At 46.7% G+C, this 23,282-nt stretch overlaps 1 protein-coding gene across 3 annotated transcripts in view; it reads left to right on the top strand.

Moving 5' to 3' along the window:
- The first annotated feature begins 5,145 nt into the window (after positions 1 to 5,145).
- RNF212B (ring finger protein 212B) overlaps positions 5,146 to 23,282 on the top strand; it is a 116,125-nt gene continuing 97,988 nt past the window's right edge. For 2 of the 3 annotated variants that reach the window (XR_014474967.1, XM_083188329.1), the window contains exons 1-2: positions 5,375 to 5,478; positions 8,877 to 8,978. Coding sequence is in view for 2 of the 3 variants with exons in the window: in XM_083188329.1 (XP_083044455.1) it covers positions 8,879 to 8,978 (100 nt within the window). In the remaining variant the exon portion in view is untranslated. Of the gene's footprint in view, positions 5,276 to 5,374; positions 5,479 to 8,876; positions 8,979 to 23,282 lie in introns of those variants that run through there. The other variant, XM_083188343.1, reaches the window with a different exon arrangement.

The following is a 23,282-nucleotide window of genomic DNA, read 5'->3' on the forward strand; positions in this document are numbered from 1 at the left end:
AGCAGCATTGGAACAGATGCGGCGTGCTCTCAAGAACTGCGAGTAGGGTAGGGACCATTTGGAGGCTGGTGGGTGGAAACTGCTGGCAAAAAGTGCAGTGTTCCTGTCTGTGGGTTTGTGATAAACTGTGGTGATAAGTTGAAGGTCTTCCGATTGTGTAATGTGTACATCCAGAAAGTTGATGTCCACGAAACTGCTCGTATGTGTGAACTTGATGTCCGCGTCCTGACGATTGATATGTTCCATGAGTGTAAGGAAGCTATCTTGGCTGTCATCCCATAGCAAGATGATGTCATCAATATATCGGTAGTAGGCTTTAATTTTGGTGGAGATTTCAGGGTCTGAGAAGAACAAGTCTTTTTCAGTTTCAAACATGAAGATGTTAGCTAGGCTCGGGGCCACACAGGACCCCATCGCCACCCCAGAGTGTTGCAAGTAGTATTTATTGTCAAAAAGAAAATAGTTGTTTGATAGTGCTAAGTCAAGCAGATCCATGAAGAAGGCGCAATCCGGGCCTTTGTACAATTCACTATTGAAGACTGCCCGTCTCACTGCTTCAAGGCCCCTGGAGTGTGGTATGCTGGTATATAGTGAGACAACGTCAATGGTGCAAAGAAGGCATTTAGACGGCAGGGGAGACAGTGCTTGCAGGTGTATTAACAGGGCAGTGGTGTCTTTCAAATAGGTGAACTGTTGCTGTACAATGGGTTGAAGGAACATGTCCAAAAATTGGGCTGCAGTGTAAAACAAAGAGTCTCTGGCAGCAATGATGGGCCTACCAGGGGGATGTACCGGGTCTTTGTGCAGTTTTGGCAGCGTGTAGAGAATCGGGGTTTTGGGGAATTCTGTGGTGAGAACTTGTTGTATCTCTGGCGGGATGGAACCGGCTGTCACAGCGTCGACCAAGAAGGTGTCGAGGGTCTTTTTAAACGAGATGGTGGGATCACCAGGCAATTGACGATAGGTCTGTTGATCAGCGAGTTGTCGGGATATCTCATCCTTGTAAGCTGCGAGATCTTGCACAACGATCCCACCCCCTTTGTCTGCCGATCGGATGACAATATCAGTGTATTTACTTAAGGCATTGAGAGCTAGCCGTTCTTCATTGCTGAGGTTGGCTGGAATGTTGCTTTTTTTGGCATGCGAAGAAGTGATGGTCTGTTCCATGTGGCCCAAAAAGCTTTTGATGGAGATATTGGAGGAGTTGGGATCGAAGGTACTACTTTTATGCAACTGGGGTGGTGTCCTGGAGGTGGGTGTGGAGTTCCCGAAGTGTTCACGGAGACGGAGTCTGCGGCCCAATTTGTACAGGTCAACGCGATCTTCCAACAGATTCGGACTGTGTGTCGGTACAAATGACAAACCTTTGTTAAGGATCGAAAGTTCAGCGTTAGACACTGTCACACACCGGCCGCACACTCCGTCTACACCACGTCACCCTTTTTTCACTGTCCCCAGCCATTCCCCCGCAGTCGACACATGCAGTGTCGTCAGCCCGCCACCTCCGTTCTCCCTCCACTCTGCTCTTTACCCCTTCAGCTGTAACCCTGTCCCTCGCTCTGTTCCACCTTCTTTCCCCCATTTTCCTCCGTTGCTCTTTCATTGCAGCACACATTCATTAGAACTCTGTGGTAACTTTGTTTTTATATGCATTATACTATGATTCTTTGTGTCCCATACATGCTTTGCTCTGATCCGCTGTGAACTCAGTGCGTCCTTGATGTCCGTACTGCTTTCTAACTTGTAACGTCTTTATTTGACAGGACACCGCTGCAGAGATCAGCAGCCGGCTTTCAGCACCATTGCCGCTCCACGTTTACACTTGTTTCCCCGCACTTAGCTCCAAGTCGGCATTCACTCAGTTCATTTTGTAAGCGCCAGAACAGCGTTCTTGGTCGCTTAGCAACCACCCTTTGGGTTTGATAGCACGCCCCTGGTGACCCCGCTTTCCCCGTTTGAGTGCGCCAGATGACGTCACTCATCACCTGCCCGGGTCGTGCTGGTGATTTCTGCACGAGGTGTTCCTGCCCCCACTGTCTGCTATAAATGTGAGTACACTGCTGTTTTTTTTTTTCTTTATGTCTTGATAAAGGGCTTTGCCCGAAACGTTGACACAAGCCTGTGTTGATTCATTTATTTCTTCATTGCTGCCGCCGCGCAGAAATTATACAAATCTTGGGAGTGCCATCTACCTATTTGTGGTTACATTTTTTCCTTGAGAAACGGAAAGGCACCTCAAGTATCTGCATCCTTAAGGAAGAGTGCCGGTACACCTTTGTCCTACATTTTCCTGCTCTCCACATCCCATGGTCAGCAGAGATCCAAGGCACCCTCATCTTCTACCCCAGGAATACTTCCTCGGCATCCAGGACATCACCACCACCTTCTCCCCCCACTGGTGATCCCTTCACTTGGTTTTACGCACGGTGAACGGCCATGGCATCAGAAAGCACCATCCCTGGCTTCAAAGATATCACACTCACGCCGGGTGCTACCCTGGTCCTCACGGACTCCGAGGCTGAAGCCATCCTCTTCAAAGATCTCCTCTCAGAGAAGGATGAAAAACTGCCCACTGAACACCTCATCACCCTGCTTACACGGCTTAAAAAAAGAGAAATAGACTTTTTTCTACACGGTGTGACGCTGTCTCAGTATTTCAGGGAGAAAAAAATCCCTCGTGGCTTCAGGGTGAGAAACATCCCCACAATCGGCCGCAACAACCCGGAATTCTGCCGCAGATGGACTTCTGTCTTGAATAAATGCTCGCATGATCTCATCCTACTGGTGATAGAGGAATCCAGGAGGGAATTGGACATCGTCAAAGAAAAAATCTCAGACTTTGAAGCCATGCACCTTCCCTCCATCAAAGCGGATAAAACGCAAGATTGGCTTAAAGACCTCACCTGCCAGATTGAGAAATACAGACAGGATCTCATCACGTTTAAGAGAACAAAACTGGAAACTGTCAACCGCGATTATGCGGAATATAGGGTTTACAGCTGGGCTTATGGAAATTCGCAACAACAATCCCGCAGGAACAAACCCAGACGGAACTTCAAACCAAAATTTGACACAGACCAATCTAGTGAACATTCTTCCAGTGATGTAGAACCGTCAAAAAACTACCGTGGCACCAAACCACGCAAACCTCCTTCAGGAGCAACTACCAGATCTCGAGGCCCGTTGCCCGCTACAAGCCAACCCGCAGAGGAGGCCAGTGCATCAGGCAGGCCAAAAAGATCTGCAAAAAAGAGGACTTAGTATTCAACCTGTCCAAACGCCCACTGTCTAACGCTGAACTTTCGATCCTTAACAAAGGTTTGTCATTTGTACCGACACACAGTCCGAATCTGTTGGAAGATCGCGTTGACCTGTACAAATTGGGCCGCAGACTCCGTCTCCGTGAACACTTCGGGAACTCCACACCCACCTCCAGGACACCACCCCAGTTGCATAAAAGTAGTACCTTCGATCCCAACTCCTCCAATATCTCCATCAAAAGCTTTTTGGGCCACATGGAACAGACCATCACTTCTTCGCATGCCAAAAAAAGCAACATTCCAGCCAACCTCAGCAATGAAGAACGGCTAGCTCTCAATGCCTTAAGTAAATACACTGATATTGTCATCCGATCGGCAGACAAAGGGGGTGGGATCGTTGTGCAAGATATATATATATATATATATATATAGGTACTCTTTACTTAGAAGGGCGCCCACGATTTTGATCGTGGGCATCGTTAGTAAAAAATCTCGGGCATCTCGGGCATTGAATGCACTAAAAAATCGGGTGCGATCAACCGACGAGATGCCCGAGATTTCCCATAGGGAACAATGTTAAATGTCTTAATTGACCCAATTTTCCTGTTCAATGCCTCAATTGACCCGATTTTTCCATAGGAAACAATGTTAAATGGGCCACAGAGGCCAAATAGGCACCCTGAAGTATATAATGGCCACCCGAATTGTTAACGCCACCCCACGATCAACGTCAACCCGATGCGTGGCGAGCGCAGCGAGCCCGCGAGGGGCGGCGGTACGCGTCCTACGACCTTTTCATACCCCCACTATCCACGTCGGCGTGGAGTTGAGAATAGAAAGTGTGGCGAGCGCAGCGAGCCACCGAGCCCGAAGCGTGGCGAGCGCAGCGAGCCCCGTGAGGGTACGCGGACAGCTGTGAAGCCCGCGAGGGGACGCGGATACCTGTGAAGGTATCCGCGTCCCCTCGCGGGGCGCGCTGCGCTCGCCATGCTTCGGGCTCGGTGGCTCGCTGCGCTCGCCACACTTTCTATTCTCAACTCCACGCAGACGTGGATAGTGGGGGTATGAAAAGGTCGTAGGACGCGTACCGCCGCCCCTCGCGGGCTCGCTGCGCTCGCCACGCTTCGGGTTGACGTTGATCGTGGGGTGGCGTTAACAATTCGGGTGGCCATTATTCACTTCAGGGTGCCTATTTGGCCTCTGTGGCCCATTTACCTTGTTTCCTATGGAAAAATTGGGTCAATTGAGGCATTGAACAGGAAAATCGGGTCAATTGAGACATTTAACATTGTTCCCTATGGGAAATCTCGGGCATCTCGTCTGTCGCATCGCACCTGATTTTTTAGTGCATTCAATGCCCGAGATGGCCGAGATGGGCGCCCTTCTAAGTAAAGAGTACCTATATATATTAGGTATTAGAGACCACGCCCATTATTGAATTGACCACACCCATTTACGTGACCACGCCCACTTTTCGAAGGCACGCGCATTAACATTATGGGGGAGGGAAATCTCCAGGAATCGATAATGAGTAAGGTGGCAACCCTACTGGCAACCAATGTTCCCTCTAATTTTTTACGAAGGCTGTGTGCGGCAAAAGATTGCATACCTCATAATTCCCCTAGCAAGCCTGCCTTGTGTCAAATACAAATGGTATCAGTATGTGAGAATTAAATGTAATTGCAAGCCTTTCTGCATATAATTTAACCAAAGGAAGGTGCTTACCCACAAATCGTACAGCCGCTCGGGCCCAGCCCGAAGCTCCACCATACGTGCCCGTAACGACGTCATGCCTATCTCATGTTACTCTCTCAGCAGCAGTCCTCCTGTCTGTTTGCTGGTAGTGCCTTCATCAGCATGTCCGCACCGGATTCCATTGTCCCCCCGTAAATTTCTTCTGCAGGCGGTCTAGAGACTGGCTGGAATTAAACAGTGACACTGGCCCGTGCCGCCGAATGACATTTCACCCAATCAATCTCTGACTCTGATTGACAACCAGCGCGGACAGACAGCAGGTACCCGCGGTGGCGCGTGGAAAGGGAGGGGCGGGAAGCCTCGGTCACTGAGGGGAGGGGCCTGGGCTGCAGCGCAGGAGTACGTGGTAAATAATCGGATGGATTAGGAGTGGGCGGTGCGCAGCGCTGAGGGAGCGGTAAAGGTGCCGCTGTCTGCAGGCTCCTGCGAGTGTTGTGCTGTGCAGAGATCTCCAAGTCATGAGGTGAGTGTAAATTCTGTGATGTTTCTATATGTGTGAGAAAATTTGGCCGCAATGAAACACAAGCTCCGTGAATGCTGGGTACATTAGCGGCAGAGGCGTAACTAGATGTTTAAGGGCCCCATAGCAAAATTTTGGAAAGGGCCCCCCTGCCGCTTTTACTACAATGCCCCTTATGGATGAAGGAAGCGAGAGACAAAGAGGGTGTCAGGAGAAAAACAGAGTGAGGAGCAAGAGGGAGAGAGAGAAAGTGATGGTCAGGGGCATCATGGAAAAAAGAGTGTGTGACAGTGTGTCAGTGAGAACATAGACAGACAGATGATGGATGGGGAGGGCTTGGCTGATGAGGGGTCAAGTATGCAGATAGTGTGCCATATGGGGGCATAGATGGGGTGACTGACGGATAGACAGACAAAACACCATATGGCGGGACAAAGACAGACATACGGACAGGCATGACCCCCATAATGGGGCATAGATGGAAAGACCAATAGGGGGGGGGCAGGCATAAATGGATGGAGGGGCACAGACAGATGGAGGAAAGTGGGGCATAGGCGGATGGATAGAGCAGCATATGAGGGCACAGACTGAAAGATGGGTATGGGGGGATAGGTGGACAATGGTTATAATCGGATGGAGCAACTTATGGGAAGACAGACTGACAGACAGATGGGGGGGCATAGAGAGGGGACAGGGCACCATAATGGGGGTACAGATGGATGGGGGGGAGCAATATAGACAGATGGGCATGCAGAGGTGTGACAGACTAAAGTGTGTGTGTGTGTGTGTCTCTGTTTGTGGTGATGAGTGGTAGGATGGGGTTTGCTTACCATCACTGGGTCTGTTGTCTTCAGGGGCAGGCAGGCTCTGGACAGCGGCACCTCCTCCCTCCCCTCCACGGAGCACAGCAGCGTCCTCCCTCCATGGGCCAGAGCAGGGCAGGATCCGTTGCCGTCCAGCAGCAGCACCTCCTCCCTCCACTCCACGGAGTGTCTCCAGGGCAGGGACCAGTCAGCAGCGGCACCACCTCCCTCCCCTCCACGGAGCATAGCAGCATCCTCCCTCCATGGGGCAGAGCGGATCCAGGGCAGGATCCGTTGCCGGCCAGCAGAAGCACCTCCTCCCTCCACTCCACGGAGTGTCTCCGACCAGGGCAGGGTCCAGTCAGCAGCAGCGGCACCTCCACCCTTCCCTCCATGAAGCATCTTAAGGGCAGGTTTCCGGAGTCTCCGACCACCCACAGCAGCACCTTCTTCCTCCCTGCGGCAGCTCCTCCCTCCCCTCCGCGTTCATTATAGTTGACCTTTGGGGCAGCCGCAGCAGCAGTGTGCAGCGCCTGCCTGCCTCCCCCCGCTCAGGGAACCTGCACACAGTGGCACTATTATGTGAATAAATAAATGTAAAAGGGTGCAGGGGATTGCCTGCTTGGTACTCGGGCCCCCCAAAGCCCCCTGGCCCCATAGCAGCTGCATCCCCTGCACCCTCTTTAGTTACGCCACTGATTAGTGGCTATATTGTAACTATTTCTGTAGGATACAACAGTCAGATATGTAGATAGTTGTGGTAGGCCATATAGCAACTGTTTGTACGTTAGCTAATGCAAACAATTATATAAATATAATACACATCTCCAGGGAAGATAAAGTATACGTTTCCAGGGAAGATAAAGATTTGAGTTAAGGTTGGCATAAGCACAGGAGACAGAGTTTTAATGAGTTGTGCAGGTATAGGATCAAGGGGAGAGGTAGTTAAGTAAGAGGATAAGAAGAGTGTGGATACTTCCTTTTAATTTGTGGGCTCAAATGAAGAGAAAGTACCAGAGGGTTCAGGTGGGGAAGAAAGAAGGTTAGTTGTGGAAGAGCATACCATTTTACCATTTCAACTCGGATGTTATCAATCTTGTCCTTAAAGTAGGAGGCAAGTTCTTGTGCACTGATGGTAGCCGATGGAGTGTACAGAAGAGACTTACTTAAATGTGTTAAAAAGTCGCTTAGTCACTTAGGGTTGGTAGCATGAGCAGAGATAAGAGATTGAAAGAGATTGAAAGGGATGCCTGCTAATAGAGAGCCAGGCAGGGGCAGGCTGCATAGGGAGCCGGGCAGGAGGAACTTGAAGCTGTCCTGCTGACAGCACGGAACAGGGCGCCGGGCAGGGAGAAGACGCTGGCTGCTGGGCAGCGGCGGGAGCCGGGAGAATCAGATAACTTGAAAAAAAAAAAAACGCCCATACAGATGACTAGGAAGCCATTGATCGGCTGAGACCTCTCTCAGCCAATCAGCGATTAAGACCTAGATGCTTTTTTTTAAAAAAGTTATCTGCTTCTCCCGGCTCCCGCCTCTGCCCGGCAGCCAGCGTCTTCTCCCTGCCCGGCGCCCTGCTTCTGCGCTGTCACCGGAACAACTTCCTCCTGCCCGGCTCCCTATGCAGCCTGCCTCTGCTCCCTATGCAGCCTGCCTCTGCTCCCTCTGTCTGGCTCTATATTAGCCGGCATCCCCCGCCCGCTGCTGTCCCCCGCATGGCTCTGGGCTGCACATAAGATTTAGCAAATGACGGGATGTCTACAAGTGTGATTTGGGCCGATTTCACGACCCGATTCATCCGAATCTGGTGAAATCGTGCCCAAATTGCATAGTGTATGGGGGCCTTTAGTTTGTTTGGCAGTGTGGTAGTTTGGCAGTGATATAGTAGTAGTACGTTTATTTATAAGGCGCCGCAAAGTGTCCGCAGCGCCGTACATAGCAAACAAAAAAACAAATTACAAGGTAACGTCCAGGGTATGTTGAAAAGTACAGTATAAATAGGGGTATAGCTGGTAGAACTAAAATCAGCATCAGTTCAGAAGTAGGTGTCAAAATTGTTGAGGAGACTGAAGATGAAGTAGAGGAAGGGAAGAACAGGACAGGAGCACAGGTGAGGTAATGAGGTAGGGTGAGTACGTGAGGAAGGAGGACCCTACTCATAAGAGTTAACATACTAAAAATAGGTGGGTGGACGAACGAAAAACAATAGGATAAGTAGGAACGGAGGGGAATGGAGGCAGGATAGGAGGATCAAAAGAGGTTAGGAGGTATAGGCTAGTCGAAAAAAGTGGGTTTTGAGGGAGCGGATATCTATTATCTTCTAGAAGGTGCTAAATAAATAAGTACTAGATTCTGATTGGTTGCTCTGGCTGACATCCCATCTTCAATAGAACTCCCATCATAGTAAATAAACCCCTAATACTTTGTTGGGTGTAAGTACATTTGACATAAACCTGTCACATATTCTGCTGACGCATGTTAAGATGCTTTAGTCTCAGCATGTGGGTACAAAGATTTGCCATTATTATTAAATGTGGATTTCTAGGGACTCAGTCATTTCATACTATTTGCAGTGTTAATATATACATCTTTCTTTTACAGGTATGGACTGGATGCACTGTAACGTTTGTCTTCTGCAGGGGAAATCCACTTACTACATCACTAGCTGTGGACACATCCTTTGCCAATCGTGCATAACCAAAGGTTGTTTCTCTATAAAGTGATTCATATACTATGGGACAGTTTATTAATGAGTACCTTTTTAAATGCTATTATTTGAACTGATAAACTGTTGGGTTAAATGTATCAATACTTCTTTAGCGATTTTTGTATGTGTGGTTCCGCTTTACTGCATTTTTATAGTGAAAGAGGTTATTTTAGCAGCATGTATTAACCTCCCTCTTGCCAAAATTGGAGTGTGTTGCATCACCTCTCTGGTGATCCACATCCTCCCACTTCAGCACTCTTCTTCTGGGCACCCAGCAGCAGTGCGCTTGTGTCGTCACTAGTACTCTCAACAACCCCGCAGCATTTGCGAAATATTGTAGGTGTCAATATCGATATCTGCAGCTTTTGGAATGGTCAGTGCCACTGACGGTTCATACGTTGCCTGCCATATCGGCATGCCATCTTGTACTTAACAGAGCTGATAATGTCGGGGGCACATAGCACCATTGTTATTTCGCACATTTCTCATAAAAACATGGAGGGAGAAGTGATATCCATCTCTGATACCGTTCCTCCCCCATAATTACTTGTCTTACATTTACCTCTAATGCTACCAATGTGACACTTTGCACCTTTTTCTGAGATGGACACAGTGGCAATGCCAAAATGCAGTGGAGCATTTCTTTCTTTCCTCTACACAGCGCATGCTTCCAGAGAGTCACAGTTGTTATTGAGGCTCAAAATGTATTTGGCTTTCCCATGTGGTGATAGGGTGAACAGATTTTTCCACTAGGCAAAATGAATAGTACAGAGTGCCGTTTAACTTTCTATCTTCTAGCTATTTACTTAAGTTTGTCTAGGAAAGAAGACTACTTTTACTTTGGTGCTGAACACTGTTCTGCAGTGGTACAAATGTGTTCTCATACTGTGCACCAAACAGTCTTTCGCGACATGCCAGGTACCATGCACGTAGTGTCTTCTTTGCATCTTTTTTTGGCTGAAATGGAGATTAAATGCAAGTTGATGCAACAAGCTGCTTAAAGAGACTGCACTGATTAATATAATATGTGATACTTGCATGTCTTTTTGCAAAAGAGTCTGAATCTTTATACATAGCTCTATGATGTAGCAAACACAATTTTTTTCTATGTCAAGTTCCCTTGTGCTTTGTTTACAGGCACAGACACACACAGATATGTAAGTGAGGTTGGGATATTACTATCCCAAGCTTTCAGTACTCCATTTTACCACAGGTTCAATCACTCACACTGACATCACTTGAAGTATATTCTATAAGGATTTACACTCCTTTCTCTCTGCATTCTGCAGCTACAGGTATCTATAACCCACCTGTTTAACCCATGCAATTTCTGGAAGGGTTTTCTGCCTGGGTCCCTCACTTTCTATATTCTGATATCTTCACCATAATCATGGGGAGTTTCATTATCACTATTGATATTCTGCCTACAGGCTGCTTTTTCTAACCTCCTCTTTTGGCCTCTCCCAATGGATTCGCTCATCTACTCATCAGGAGGGCCACTGCCTTGATCTTGTATTCACAAGACTACAGTATGCTCAGTTTCTAAATTCTCTATCACTCATTTCCCTCTCTCAGATCACAACCTTATCATCTGCAAGCTCTCCTCCATTACTTTTAACTCAATGTCACTGAAGTCCACAAATCCTCCTCAAACCCACAGAAATATTATCACAATTAATTTTCAAGACCTTTTCACCTCTCTGCAATATCTGATCTCACATTTTCTGTATTCACTTCTCCTGATATGGCTTTATAACACGTGAAACAGACCAGGGCCAGCCCGAAGCAATTTTTTGGTAAGCAAATTTATATTTTGGCACCCCTTAGTGAAATATATAGGGGTGTGGTTTCCTTATTAACTATTTATATAATTGTCCACACACAGTAGCAGACACACTTGTCAGTAGCCGATATTGCAGGCGGCAGATGCCGGTATACTGATACCCGGTCACCGTTACAAGTGTCCCTCAATCACACTGTTATGGCAGGCAGCGTCTGTTGGTAACTATACTGTATAATTGTCCCCACACAATAACAGACACACTTGTCAGTAGCCACTATTGCAGGTGGCAGATGCTGGTATACTGATACCCGGTCACAGTTACTGGTGACCCTCAGTCTCCCTGTTATGGCAGGCAGCGTGTGTTGGTAACTATTTATATAATTGTCCCCACACAATAGCAGACACACTTGTCAGTAGCCGCTATTGCAGGTGGCAGATGCTGGTATACTGATACCCGGTCACTGTTACAAGTGTCCCTCAGTCACACTGTTATTGCAGGCAGTGTGTGTTGGTAACTATTTATACTGTATAATTGTCCCCACACAATAGCAGACACACTTGTTAGTAGCCGATATTGCAGGCAGCAGATGCCGGTATACTGATACACGGTCACCATTACAAGTGTCCCTCAATCACACTGTTATGGCAGGCAGCATGTGCTCGTAAATATTTATATAGCGTTAATACACATATCACAATCAGAATCAACAGTTATTTAACCACTATATTGCAGAGAATGTTAATCATTCATTAAATGTCATAATCACACATATTGGCTATACAACTGCAAAAGAGACGAGTTGCCAATGCGCATTTTGCTCTATTAGCTTTCTCAAAGCTAACCCTAGGTGTGTTATGCCACAGTAGACACTTTTTACACATAATAATGTTATAAAGGTATACACCTGTGCACCTGAGTGACCTGGAAAACCTGAACTTTGTGGGACCCTGAGGACCGAGTTTAAGAACCACTGAGATAGGGCTCTTGATAAATTAGACTTATGCTTTAAATGGAATATCTCCAGGTCCAGAAAAAAATGACAGGGAAGGGGTGTGATAGAGAGAGAGACAGACACACATGGGGGAGAGATAATGTGCGTACACAATGATTTTATCTATGATATCGCTCATTTTCAACCTTCTGAGCAATATCCCTTAAACTTTCATCAAGTGTGCATGCTACAAACGATGAATACCCCCCTGCCCCAGTGTCTGTGCATGTAGTTTAATTTGACTGCATGCTCAACAAGGGGACCCGGTGAAGTCACTAGATGCTATTGTTAATTATATTGTTTAGTGTCTACAGAATTCCCTATATCAGGGATGAGGAACATTTAGCACTTCATAGTGGTCCCTCTAGGATTTCTTGCGGGCAGGGCGGCGGACCGGGCCCGCCGACATCACAGCTGTGGGCAGTCCCGGGCCGCCGACGCCACAAAAGAGGCATGCCCGGTCAGCGACATCATCAAAGGGGCGGGCCCAGCCACCGCCGTCACAAAAGGAGGCGGGACCGACCCAGCCGGAATCGCTGTGCTGCCAGGGAAGCGCTGGGCATCACAGTCTACGGCCGCACTGGGCTTCCCCGTGAGGTGTGTCGGGCAGACACCAGGCTTTTTTAGCGGGGCGCTGCTAGAGGGGCAGGGCGCATTCTGCCCCTTAAAAATCAGACAGGGCGCTAAAACAGTCTAGCGGGAACAATACTTCAGCTGTTGTTGAACTACACATACCAGCATACCGTGCAAGAAGATTAACCAGGCCAACTTGTAAAACTGTACCAGGGCATGTTGGGATGTGTAGTTCAGCAACAGTTGGAGTGCCAAAGGTTCCTCATCCCTTCCCTTTATTGCTCCCCTTGCGAATCTCCCAGTGTGTACGCAGCAAAAGAAACACAGGAGGCAGAGACTTGAGGGAATAAGACACGTGGGTCAAAAAGGCAGAAAAACAGAGAGACATGGGGGAGGGAGAAAGGGACACAGACATGAGAGACAATGGAGATGAGGAGTTGGGAGAAGAGATAGAAAAAAGTACCCTCTGGGCTGGGACTGGTAGGTGGCAGTGGATTGGCTGGGATATGTAGGGAGCAAATGGTGGGCTGGGCCAGGTAGGAGGGAAGAGGGAGAGCTGGGACAGGTTTGGGGGCAAAGGGTGGGCTGGTAGAGCTAAGGGGCAATGGGTGGGCTGGAACAGGTAGAGGGCAGAGGGAGCGCTAGGACTGGTAGGGGGCAGAAGATGGGCTGGTACAGGTAGGGGCATAGGGAGGGCTGGTACAGCTAGGGGGATGGCAGACTGAGACCGATAGAGGGCAGAGGGGAGACTGGGACCGGAAGAGGGCAGAGGGTTGGCTGGTACAGTTAGGGGCAGGGGTGGACTTGGATCGCTGGGAGAAGGCAAGTTTTTTCATTGTGAGAGACAATTCCTGCTGATTTTTGCCCTCCACCTGATGTAGCTGGAAACTTTTCTATTCCTGGCACATACACATTGGGGAGGCTGGAGAGTGAAACCACGCAGGAAACTGTGTAATCAATTTTGAGGCACTTTTAATTAGCGGCTGAGACAACACTATACAGCACTAGGGGGTGCGAAGAGTATAGCAGCTCTGGATTATCTGGCGCTCTATGCTGCCGCGTACCTGGCATATGCGTTGGGCCTGCCCTGAACCAGACTCTACATATTGCCCTGGATGAAGTAGCTCCAGCTACCCATCACATTCCACGTAGACCTACATGTCAAGCTTTGCACTCTAAATTAACAAGACACCTACAAAAATGTAAGGTGAAGTTAGACCTCAGTGGCATAAAATTTGTGCTCCAAATGACTACCTTACGCATGATGTATTTAGACAAAATGTTCAAAGTTACATATTTGCATGTAGTTTGACTGCCCAGCCATGGTGCTAGGATGATGAATTTGAAGATGCTGCCTAGATGCATATCAACATGCAGGAAGTTGGGAGGATGGTGGGACCAGCCTGGCAAATAGATGAATGCAGTAGGTTTAGATATATGTTTGGGCCTCATAGATCCAAGGTCTGATTTTTTTTTTAAACGGGCAGTTAAAGAGCCATGATAAGCAAACAATATTGTGGTATTATTATAGTGTTATCCCATTGATAGATCATGCAAAAGCTCGACATGGTCAATAAGTCAACAGGGTCAAAAGACGAGTTAAAAGGTATGTGAATAACGATTAGGAAAAGTAACCAGTTCCAAGCATAGCTGTAGTGAGCCCATGAGAGTACAAATATCCACTAACTTGGCTCAGATATAATGAAACATGATATTAAACCATCAATAGAAGGGCTGGGAACTGTATATGTACTGGTAAACCCTGCAATTGGAAGCGCCAATCTCGAACCTGGGACTGGCCTCTCTAATTCATTGTGACAAAATTAATATTTCGACATGGTCAATATGTTGCCATGTTCCAAGCCAACAATTCAACAATGTTGACATTATGGCAATCATTTACACAGCGAAATCAAACTGGTTTAGCAGTGTAAATGATTGCCGCATTAAAAAACCGGAGATTTCTTACCAAATCTCTCACTTTCTGAATCTCTCATCCTATTAAAACTCACCCCTTGTGTCACAATTGGTCCTATGGATCTGGGTCTAATTAAACATGGATTGCTAATGCAATGTCAAAAACATCTATGATACTTTGCCATCTGTGCAAATGTGAGTAAATTTGTGCTGCAAATGTATAGCAATTATTTGGGTGGCAGAGATACATATATAGTCTAAGAAAAAATGAGGACAAAGGGCCCTGCTTACATTCTAAAGGGAAGGAGCAGGCTGACAGCAGGTTTAATGAAGTGGGTCTGGAGAAACCATTTAAAGTTTTTTAGCGAGGTGGAGAGTCTAAGAGAGAGGTAGAGAATTCCATAAGGATCACAGCAGCCACAATCTTGGAGGCCGGAATGGGAGAAGTAACCAGTTGGCAGGAGAGTTGGCGTGCATTTTTGGAGCGAAAAAAGTGGGGGTAGTGTAAAGAGAGATAAGGTCAGATATGTAGGTGGGAGAGGAATGGGTGATGGCTTTGGTAAATGTGAGGAGCTTGAAATGTATTCTGAAGGGAAAGGGGAGCCAGTGTAGGGCTTGTAAACATAATAATAATGGGCCTTATTTTAGTTCACTCTTTCTGACAAAATCCTTCTTAGATGGGCAAAACCATGTGCACTGCAGGTGGGGCAGATGTAACTTGTGCAGATATAATTAGATTTGGGTGGGGTTTTACTTCAAAGTGAGATCTATATTGCAGTGTAAAAATAAAGCAGCCAGTATTTTCCCTTCACAGAAACAAAATAACTCACCCAAATCTTAATGCTCTCTGCACATTTTACATCTGCCCCCTGCAGTGCACATGGTTTTGTCCATCTAAGAAGGATTTTGTCAGAAAGAGTGAACCAAAATAAGGCCCAATGTGCAGATAAAATGCTTACATTGTTTTTAAATTTTACAAAATTATAAAAAACATATCCAATTGTACATGAAAAGTGTAATGTTATACACACCAGCTGCTGCAGAGGTGAGACACATTGTCATTTCTAATAAAATGTCATTGCCGTATACAGAAGTAGACAAATATCTTGCAATGAAATGTGTCAGGCTGGCGTGTATGCATTATGTACCTGATCACAGATAATAGCGTGCAAACAGTCAAATTTACTTTACTTTAATAAAGTCATCCCCCTAAGGAGTAGCCTATCCCTCCTCCTCCTAACCTCTTTTGCTCCTCCTATCCTGCCTATCCTACTCCTCTGTCTGTTCACCTCCGTTCCTACTTTTCCTATTGTTTTTTGTTCTTCCACCCACCTCCTTTTAGTCTGTTAACTCTTATGAGTAGGGCCCTCCTTCCTCACATACTCACCCTACCTCTTTACCTCACCAGTGCTCCTGCCCTGTTCTTCCCTTCCTCTACATCATCTTCAGTCTCCTCGATAATTCCGACACCTACTTCAGAACTGATGCTGATTTTAGTTCTACCAGCTATACCCCTATTTATGCTGTATTTTATCAACACACCCTGTACGTTACCTTGTAATTTGTTTTTTTTGTTTGCCATGTACGGCGCTGCGGACACTTTGTGGCGCCTTATAAATAAACGTACTACTACTAAGGAGGTTTGTACAGTAAATATATTTATTTATTTTATTTACAGTTTCTTATATGGCGCAGCAGATTCCGTTGCACTTTACAATTGGAAACAACAGTGATTAAACAAACTGGGTAGAAACAAACCGACATAGAGGTAGGCGGGCCCTGCTCGCAAGCTTACAATCTATAGCTATAATAGGAGGGATACATAAGCATAGAATTCCATAGCATGGCAGTCCCTTCAGATTACAAGACAGTCCTGATGGGATGCAATTAGGTATGAATGCTACTGGAGGTTGTGTGGGGGTTCTGGAATATAATAAGCTTGCCTGAAGAGGTGAGTTTTCAGGGAACGCTTGAAAGTTTGGAGGCTAGAGGAGAGCCTTAATGTGTGTGGAAGGGCATTCCATAGGATGAGTGCTGCCAGACAAAGATCCTGCAAATCTAAGTGGGAGCAAGGAAAGAGTGTGGATGAGAGACGCAGATCTTGTGCAGAGCGAAGAGGTCGGATGGGGATATATTTTGATATAAGCGAAGAGATAGAAGTGTAGTCAGAGTAATGGCTTTGTATGTAAGTTGAAGTATTTTATATTGAATGCGGTAATATACAGACAACCCCTGGAGGGACTGGCAGAGCGGATCAGCAGACGATGAGCATCTAGCCAGGAAGATGAGCCTCGCAGCTGCATTCAAAATGGATTGTAGTGGTGAGATTATTTTCTTAGGAAGACCGGTAAGGAGACTATTACAATAATCCATTGCAATAATAAATTTCCACCTTTCTGCCACAATTAAAGTGTAGAGAACCCATATTCCCCCATCCATATTGACTACCACTGATGATTCCTCTGTGACAGCTGCTGCAAATGCCACCGGCATTAATGTCGGAACCCACTGCCGTCGGCACTTGTGACAGGTGCCCACTTCCGCCGGTGCTTATTACAGGTACCCTGATTGCGGGACCCGCTGCTGCCAGTGGTGTAACAATGGTCCCGCAGACCCCATGGTGGCTTGAGGGAGCCAGAGTCGACAAGGTCTGCGAGGAATGCCGCCACCGGGAAGCTGCTGCGATGATAGGAGGGAGCAGCCTACCCTGCCCCATCACAGACATCAGCCAGCATAGCCGTGGGTCTTCTTCCCTCCAGCCTATGCAGTGTGTCAGTGGAGTGCCCCGAAGATTCAGCTCGGCCCCTACCTACAGCACCTCACCCGACCACACAGCAAGAGCGCTCAGCCAACCCGTGCTCAGTTCAGAGCGGCATACATGGCTGCCGTGCAAGAGAGAAGTTCTGTTATTGGCTGCCATTGCAAGCCTTGTTGCTTTGCTGGCTTGTAAATACCATTATTGCATGTGCGTTCTAGTATTCAATGGAATCAGTGAAGACAGAATTGTCTGCACGGCTGATGCTCTACAACATCAGTGCAAATGTCTGCAGGTGAGAATGTCTGGTTTGTTGTGATGGAGCAGTTGTCAGCGGGGGCCTTGGCACCACTCCACTAGGAAAAAGTTATAAGGGGTGATTGTCCTGTTCCTGCTCCCCCAGATCTGCCACTGTATACGCCATACATAACACATATACACATAATAAGGAAAAGCAGTAAAGGCACCACTACTACTTCACAGCACTTTTATCATTAGTTAATTAACTGGCTATGACACAGTGTGGAGTTTGTATTTTCTCCCAATATCTCAGGGCCATAACTAGGGGTGTGAGACCAGTGTGTCATCAGGATGCTTTGGTCCAGGGGTGTAACACTGCTGCCGCAGACCGCGCGGTGCCCGCGAGTGCGCTGGAGTATCACTGCCTGGTTTGAACTACAGCAGCTGGAGGCATATAGTGGTATTATGGTGTGTGGCATATAGTGTAAGGGGCATTATGGTGTGTGGTGTATAGTGTAAGTGACATTATGGTGTGTGTCGTATAATGTAAGTGGCATTATGGTGTAACGTATAGTGTAAAGTGCATTGCGGTGTGTGGTGTATAGTGTTAGGTGCATTACAATGTGTGGGGTATAGTGTAAGTGGCATTACGGCATATGGCATAATGTGTGAGGCATTTCGGTGTGTGGCATTACCACATGTGGTATAATGTGTGATAGGCATTTTGGTATGTGGCATAATGTGTGATAGGCATATCGGTGTGTTGCATTACCACGTGTGGGATAATGTGTGATTGGCATTTTGGTGTGTGGTATAATGTGTAATAGGCATTTTGGTGTGTAGTGTTATGTGTGATTGGCATTACGATGTGTAACAATGTGTAATTGGTGTAATCCACAGTATGCAATTTTTTATATATATATAATCTTTTTTGTTTCAAATTTAAATTTTGAATGTAAAATGTGCCCTCCCCTAATAAGTATGATTAAGAATGAGTCGGGGATAGTAGTAAGCACCACCCCATTGATAGGGAACGCATTTAAAAATGACTTTACCCAGCTCTATGCAACTCGGTTAAAACACAACCCCCGGGAAATAGCGGATTATTTTAAAAATATTGATCTGCCAAGTTTAAATCAGGAGGCCAATATAGAACTGGATGCCCCCATAAATATTGAAGAGGTAAAAAACGCCATTAATGAGCTGCCCAGTGGGAAAGCCCCCGGACTAGACGGGATCCCGGCAGAAGTCTATAAAAAGTATATAGAAATCCTAGCCCCCCTCCTATATGAGACCCTGGGTAGCTGCTTTGAGGCGGGCACCGTTCCAGAGGTAATGATGGAGGCAAAAATTGTGGTGATTCTAAAACAGGATAAAAATCCAAAAGAGATGGACTCATACAGACCCATTTCGTTGATATCCTCGGAAGCCAAGATTTTAGCTAAAATCTTGGCTAAGAGATTGAATCGACATATAACGAAATTAGTTCACCCGGACCAGTCGGGCTTTATGCCCAGAAAGTCCATGTCTATAAACCTGCGTAGGCTGTACAGCCATCTCCAGCTGCTAAAGGGTGGCGAGAATGAACCAGCGATCGCTTCTCTAAACGCAATCAAAGCGTTTGACGCAGTCTAATGGCCCTACCTATGGGCAGTATTACATGCCTTTGGGTTAGGCCCCAATTTTATAAAGTGGATCCAAATGTTATATTTCAACCCGTCCGCCCGAGTTGCAGTAAATGGCTGGACATCCCCGGCATTTCGACTCGCCAGGGGGACGAGGCAGGGGTGTCCACTATCCCCTGCCTTGTTCGCACTGGCGATCGAGCCCCTTGCCTGTTTACTACGGCAGCACCCCGCCGCCATCGGATTCGCCTATGGCGAATCAAGGGACACGGTTTCATTGTATTCCGACGACCTCCTAATATACTTGTCGGACTATAACTCTTCACTTCCGATGGTTTTAAAGTTGATTGAGGAATTGAGATTTCTCCGGATTCAGAATCCCCTGGGCAAAATCCATTATTTTCCCGGCAGGTCCTCCGGCGAAATATTTAACAGCTGTAACCCATTCATTGCAATGGGCTACATCCTTCAAATACCTAGGAGTTATTGTCTCCTGGGACCCGAAGGACTATGTACGTCTAAATATTCACCCCTTGTTGGATTACATGGGAAAAAATAAAATCCTGGAAGAAACTGCCACTGATAGTATCAGGCAGGATAAACCTGGTCAAGATGGCGGTCCTTCCTAAATTTTTATACGCGATTCAACAACCAATTTACCTCCCTAAACCAATATTTAGAAAACTGAACAGTATAATCTCCTCATTCATTTGGAAGGCGGCCCGACTAAAATTCAGTTAAATAACCTAATGAGGCCGAGTGGGGAGGGTGGATTGGGTCTACCAGACATAAAAAGGTATTATATAGCTGCCCAATTAACACAGTTAAGCTCATGGCTGGACCAAGAGGCAAACAGTAACAATATGGCCATAGCCCTGGTGACCTCCTCGTCCCCAGGTAAAACCCCGTTATATAGAATCTTACAGGGCATTAAAAAGGCCTCAGATCCTCCACTCCTGGTCCATTCCATTAAAATATGGCGTTAAGCAAACCAAATGATGGAAATCGAATTCGTAGACCGGGAATATCCAGTGGAAGCCCTATTATTAGATAGGAACTTAAAGAACTCCAGTTCAAAGAAGTATGGCACCCTCATATGGTGACTACTCTCTCACAGATGTATAATATAACGGGCCTTAAATCCTTTACGCCGTTGAAGGAGGAGTTTGGGCTACTGCATACATACTTTTTTTGCTTCTTACAGTTAAGAAGTGTTCTAGTGCAGCACTTTCCAGGTCAATCTCCATCATTCGGCAAATCCCCGATTAAATTAATATTGAGACAATAGCAACAAACTAGTGTCCAGACTATACCGTACCCTGCGCTGAGCGCGCCGAGGGAGAAATGGGAGGCAGATGTTGGGACCTTGAGGGACGAAGAATGGATAGTGGCAAAGACATCGGTAGCGAAAGCCACAAATGCCCTCTGTACCTAACAGATACAACTTTATATACTCCATAGAGCATATATATCAGCTACGACACTGTCCAAGTTAGCTGGCAGAGCATCTGCTACCTGCCCGAAGTGTGGTCTCCTCCCGGGTACCCTCATACACCTACATGTGGGAATGTGGGGTAGTAGCGGAATTCTGGGGGAGAGTCATTCAAACCATTGTCGATACAGGCTTCTCGAAGGAAGTCTTCACTGTCAAGTGCTGTTTACTAGGCATAGTTGGAGTTAGAACCCTGGGAAACGAAGGATTGTATATAAATAACCTCTGTTCCCTGGCGAAAGTAATAATTGGCAGGACATGGATGTCCAACAAGGGTCCCGACTTCAATAGCTGGACATCACTCGTCAACTATACCTATAGACAAGAAAAATGTATATATATATAAAACGGAACACCAGTGCCAGATTTGATCTGATCTGGCATCACTGGGTAAAATCTATTTTTTTTCAGGGCACAAATCACGATAAATAAGGATAAATAATACCCGATATTTTTTCGTCATGCTTTTTGTGCACGATATATACGTTGTAATAGACATATAATCGCACATATTATAATAGTAAGGGCGTAAGGTTGTATTGGAAATTACCATGATGCCACCAAGCATACAAGTAATGTTGTCCCCTTTATGTTTATAAACCCCCCCCCCCCCCCTCCTTGATTACACAATATAGAGAAATAAAGAGATGCATAATTCGGATAGCTCAATATAAATAAGACACCTTTGTAAATTTATGATACTGTTGATATGAGATGTATAAATACCCACGGTAATAATAAGTCACCTTACTTGCACCATCCACTTTGTTGTAACCAGAATATTATTCATGAAGTTTTGATGTGTATACTCCTCCTTATTTTAGTAGGAGATTATTAATACCCAGGGATAGACTAGTAAATATGTCAAGTCCAAGTATATAGTACTTTTTGAGGGATATTAGCTTGCCATCTATCTGGGACTTTATTTTGGCTCAGAATCGGGCCCCATTAAGGGAAGTAAAAGCAATGTAAACTGCAGTCCGCCTCCTAAGCATGTATAGGGTAAACTATAGACTACCCCGTGCCACCCCAACTATGGATAATAGATCACCCCCCCCCCCCGTCATAAGAAAGTCCAGTACTTGTTTCCTAGCACGGCGCCCCCAATTTTGATTTCATTGTATTACATCTTATACAATCGCATTGCATCGCATGCAATATAGCGGCATGCGATGCGATCCGATTTTTAATTGTACAAGCACCCAATGTTAAATGCACCCCCATTGGCAACGCCACCCCCACTATCAAAGCCAACCTGAATCGTGGCGAGCGCAGCGAGCCCCCGAGGTGCGGCGGTACGCGTCCTCTGACCTTTTCAAACCCCCACTATCCACGTCGGCGTGGAGTTGATTGTAGATAGTGTGGCGAGCGCAGCAAGCCCGAAGCGTGGCGAGCGAGCGCAGTGAGCCCCGCGAGGGGACACGGATTACTTTACATGTATCACGCGTCCCCTCGCGGGGCTCGCTTCACTCGCCACGCTTCGGGCTCGTATTCCACAGCCCCTCGCGGGGCTCGCTGCGCTTGCCACGCTTCGGGCTCGCTGCGATTGCCTCACTATCTAAAATCAACGCCACGCCGACGTGGATAGTGGGGGTATGAAAAGGTTGGAGGACGCGTACCGCCGCCCCTCGCGGGCTCGCTGCGCTTGCCACGCTTTGGGTTGGCGTTGATCCTGGGGGTGGCGTTGACTATGGGGGGCCATTTAACATTGTAAGGACCCAATGGCATACAATGCAATGCAATATTTTATTGTACAATATCGTGCCGCATCGCATACCATCGTATACCTAGTGTAATGGTATACGATGCGATGGGTTCCGTGCTAGGAAACAAGTACCGAAAGTCCTCTACCTCACCCAGTCATAACCCAGTAACCCATAGAAGAAGGCTTGGCGCTATCCCCAATTATTTGAACTTTTGTCTACCCGGGTCAGTTGAGCGGCGCAGTCCCATAGGTAAATTTTATGATGAACTGTACCATTGTCTGTCTGTATGTATATGTTTTGATTTGTATGAAAACTGAAATAAAGATTTAAATAAAAAATAAAAATGTGCCCTCCTAATTAAAAAAATGTGCCCTGCTCGGTGGTCAGTGCCCTGCCCTAAAGAAATCCTAGAGTGAACACTAAAGGTGTGTACACACGGGCTATAATCGCTGGTAATATGGTCGCCGGGTGCGTGCTCCCGTTTTTAGCCCCCTTATGACAAGCTCCTGCGACCAGCTGATTCCCTCTGTGGCTCCCCGGCAGAGGTTCCCTTTCATCAGCGACAAAGGAGACACTGAGCAATATATTGCTGAGCAATATGTCGCCCCCGTGTGTACACAGTTTAAAGCCCTGTACACACGGGGGAGATATATTGCTCAGCAATATATTGCTAGCAATATATTGCTCAGTGTCTCCTTTTCATCAGCGACCAGAGATGCGGCGGTGCCGCAGAGGTAATCAGCAGGTCGCAGGAGCAAGCTCCTGCGACCAGTGATTACAACGGGGCTGAAACCGGGAGCGCGGAGCCGGGGCACACTCCCATCACTGGCAATATGGTCTCCATATTTCCAACAATTTCAGCCCCTATCGCCCCTGTGTGTACACAGCATAAGAATAGAATTATGATAGATTAGTGTGCCACTGAGTTGAAGTTTATACATACTGTGGTTACAATTTCATGTGGACGGTATTATATTCATTTTTCTTGACCCACTTCAGTATGTTTCTGCTAATCCCCCAATCAGCTGACTATGCCTGTACTTCACTTCCAAGCTGCTCATTTTCCTAATCTTCAACATCTTGGAAACGTTTTTGCAGTGACAGGGCAGGGGGTAGGGGTGTTAGCTTGCCTACAGGTAATCGCAGACAAATGTGTATGATGATTATAATCTATGTCAATAATAAAATGCACAAAGTCTAAAATCACAGTTTTTTCC

Source organism: Crinia signifera, chromosome 1 (assembly GCF_055691185.1).
Source record: "Crinia signifera chromosome 1, ASM5569118v1, whole genome shotgun sequence".
Classification (NCBI taxonomy): Eukaryota; Metazoa; Chordata; class Amphibia; order Anura; family Myobatrachidae; genus Crinia; species Crinia signifera.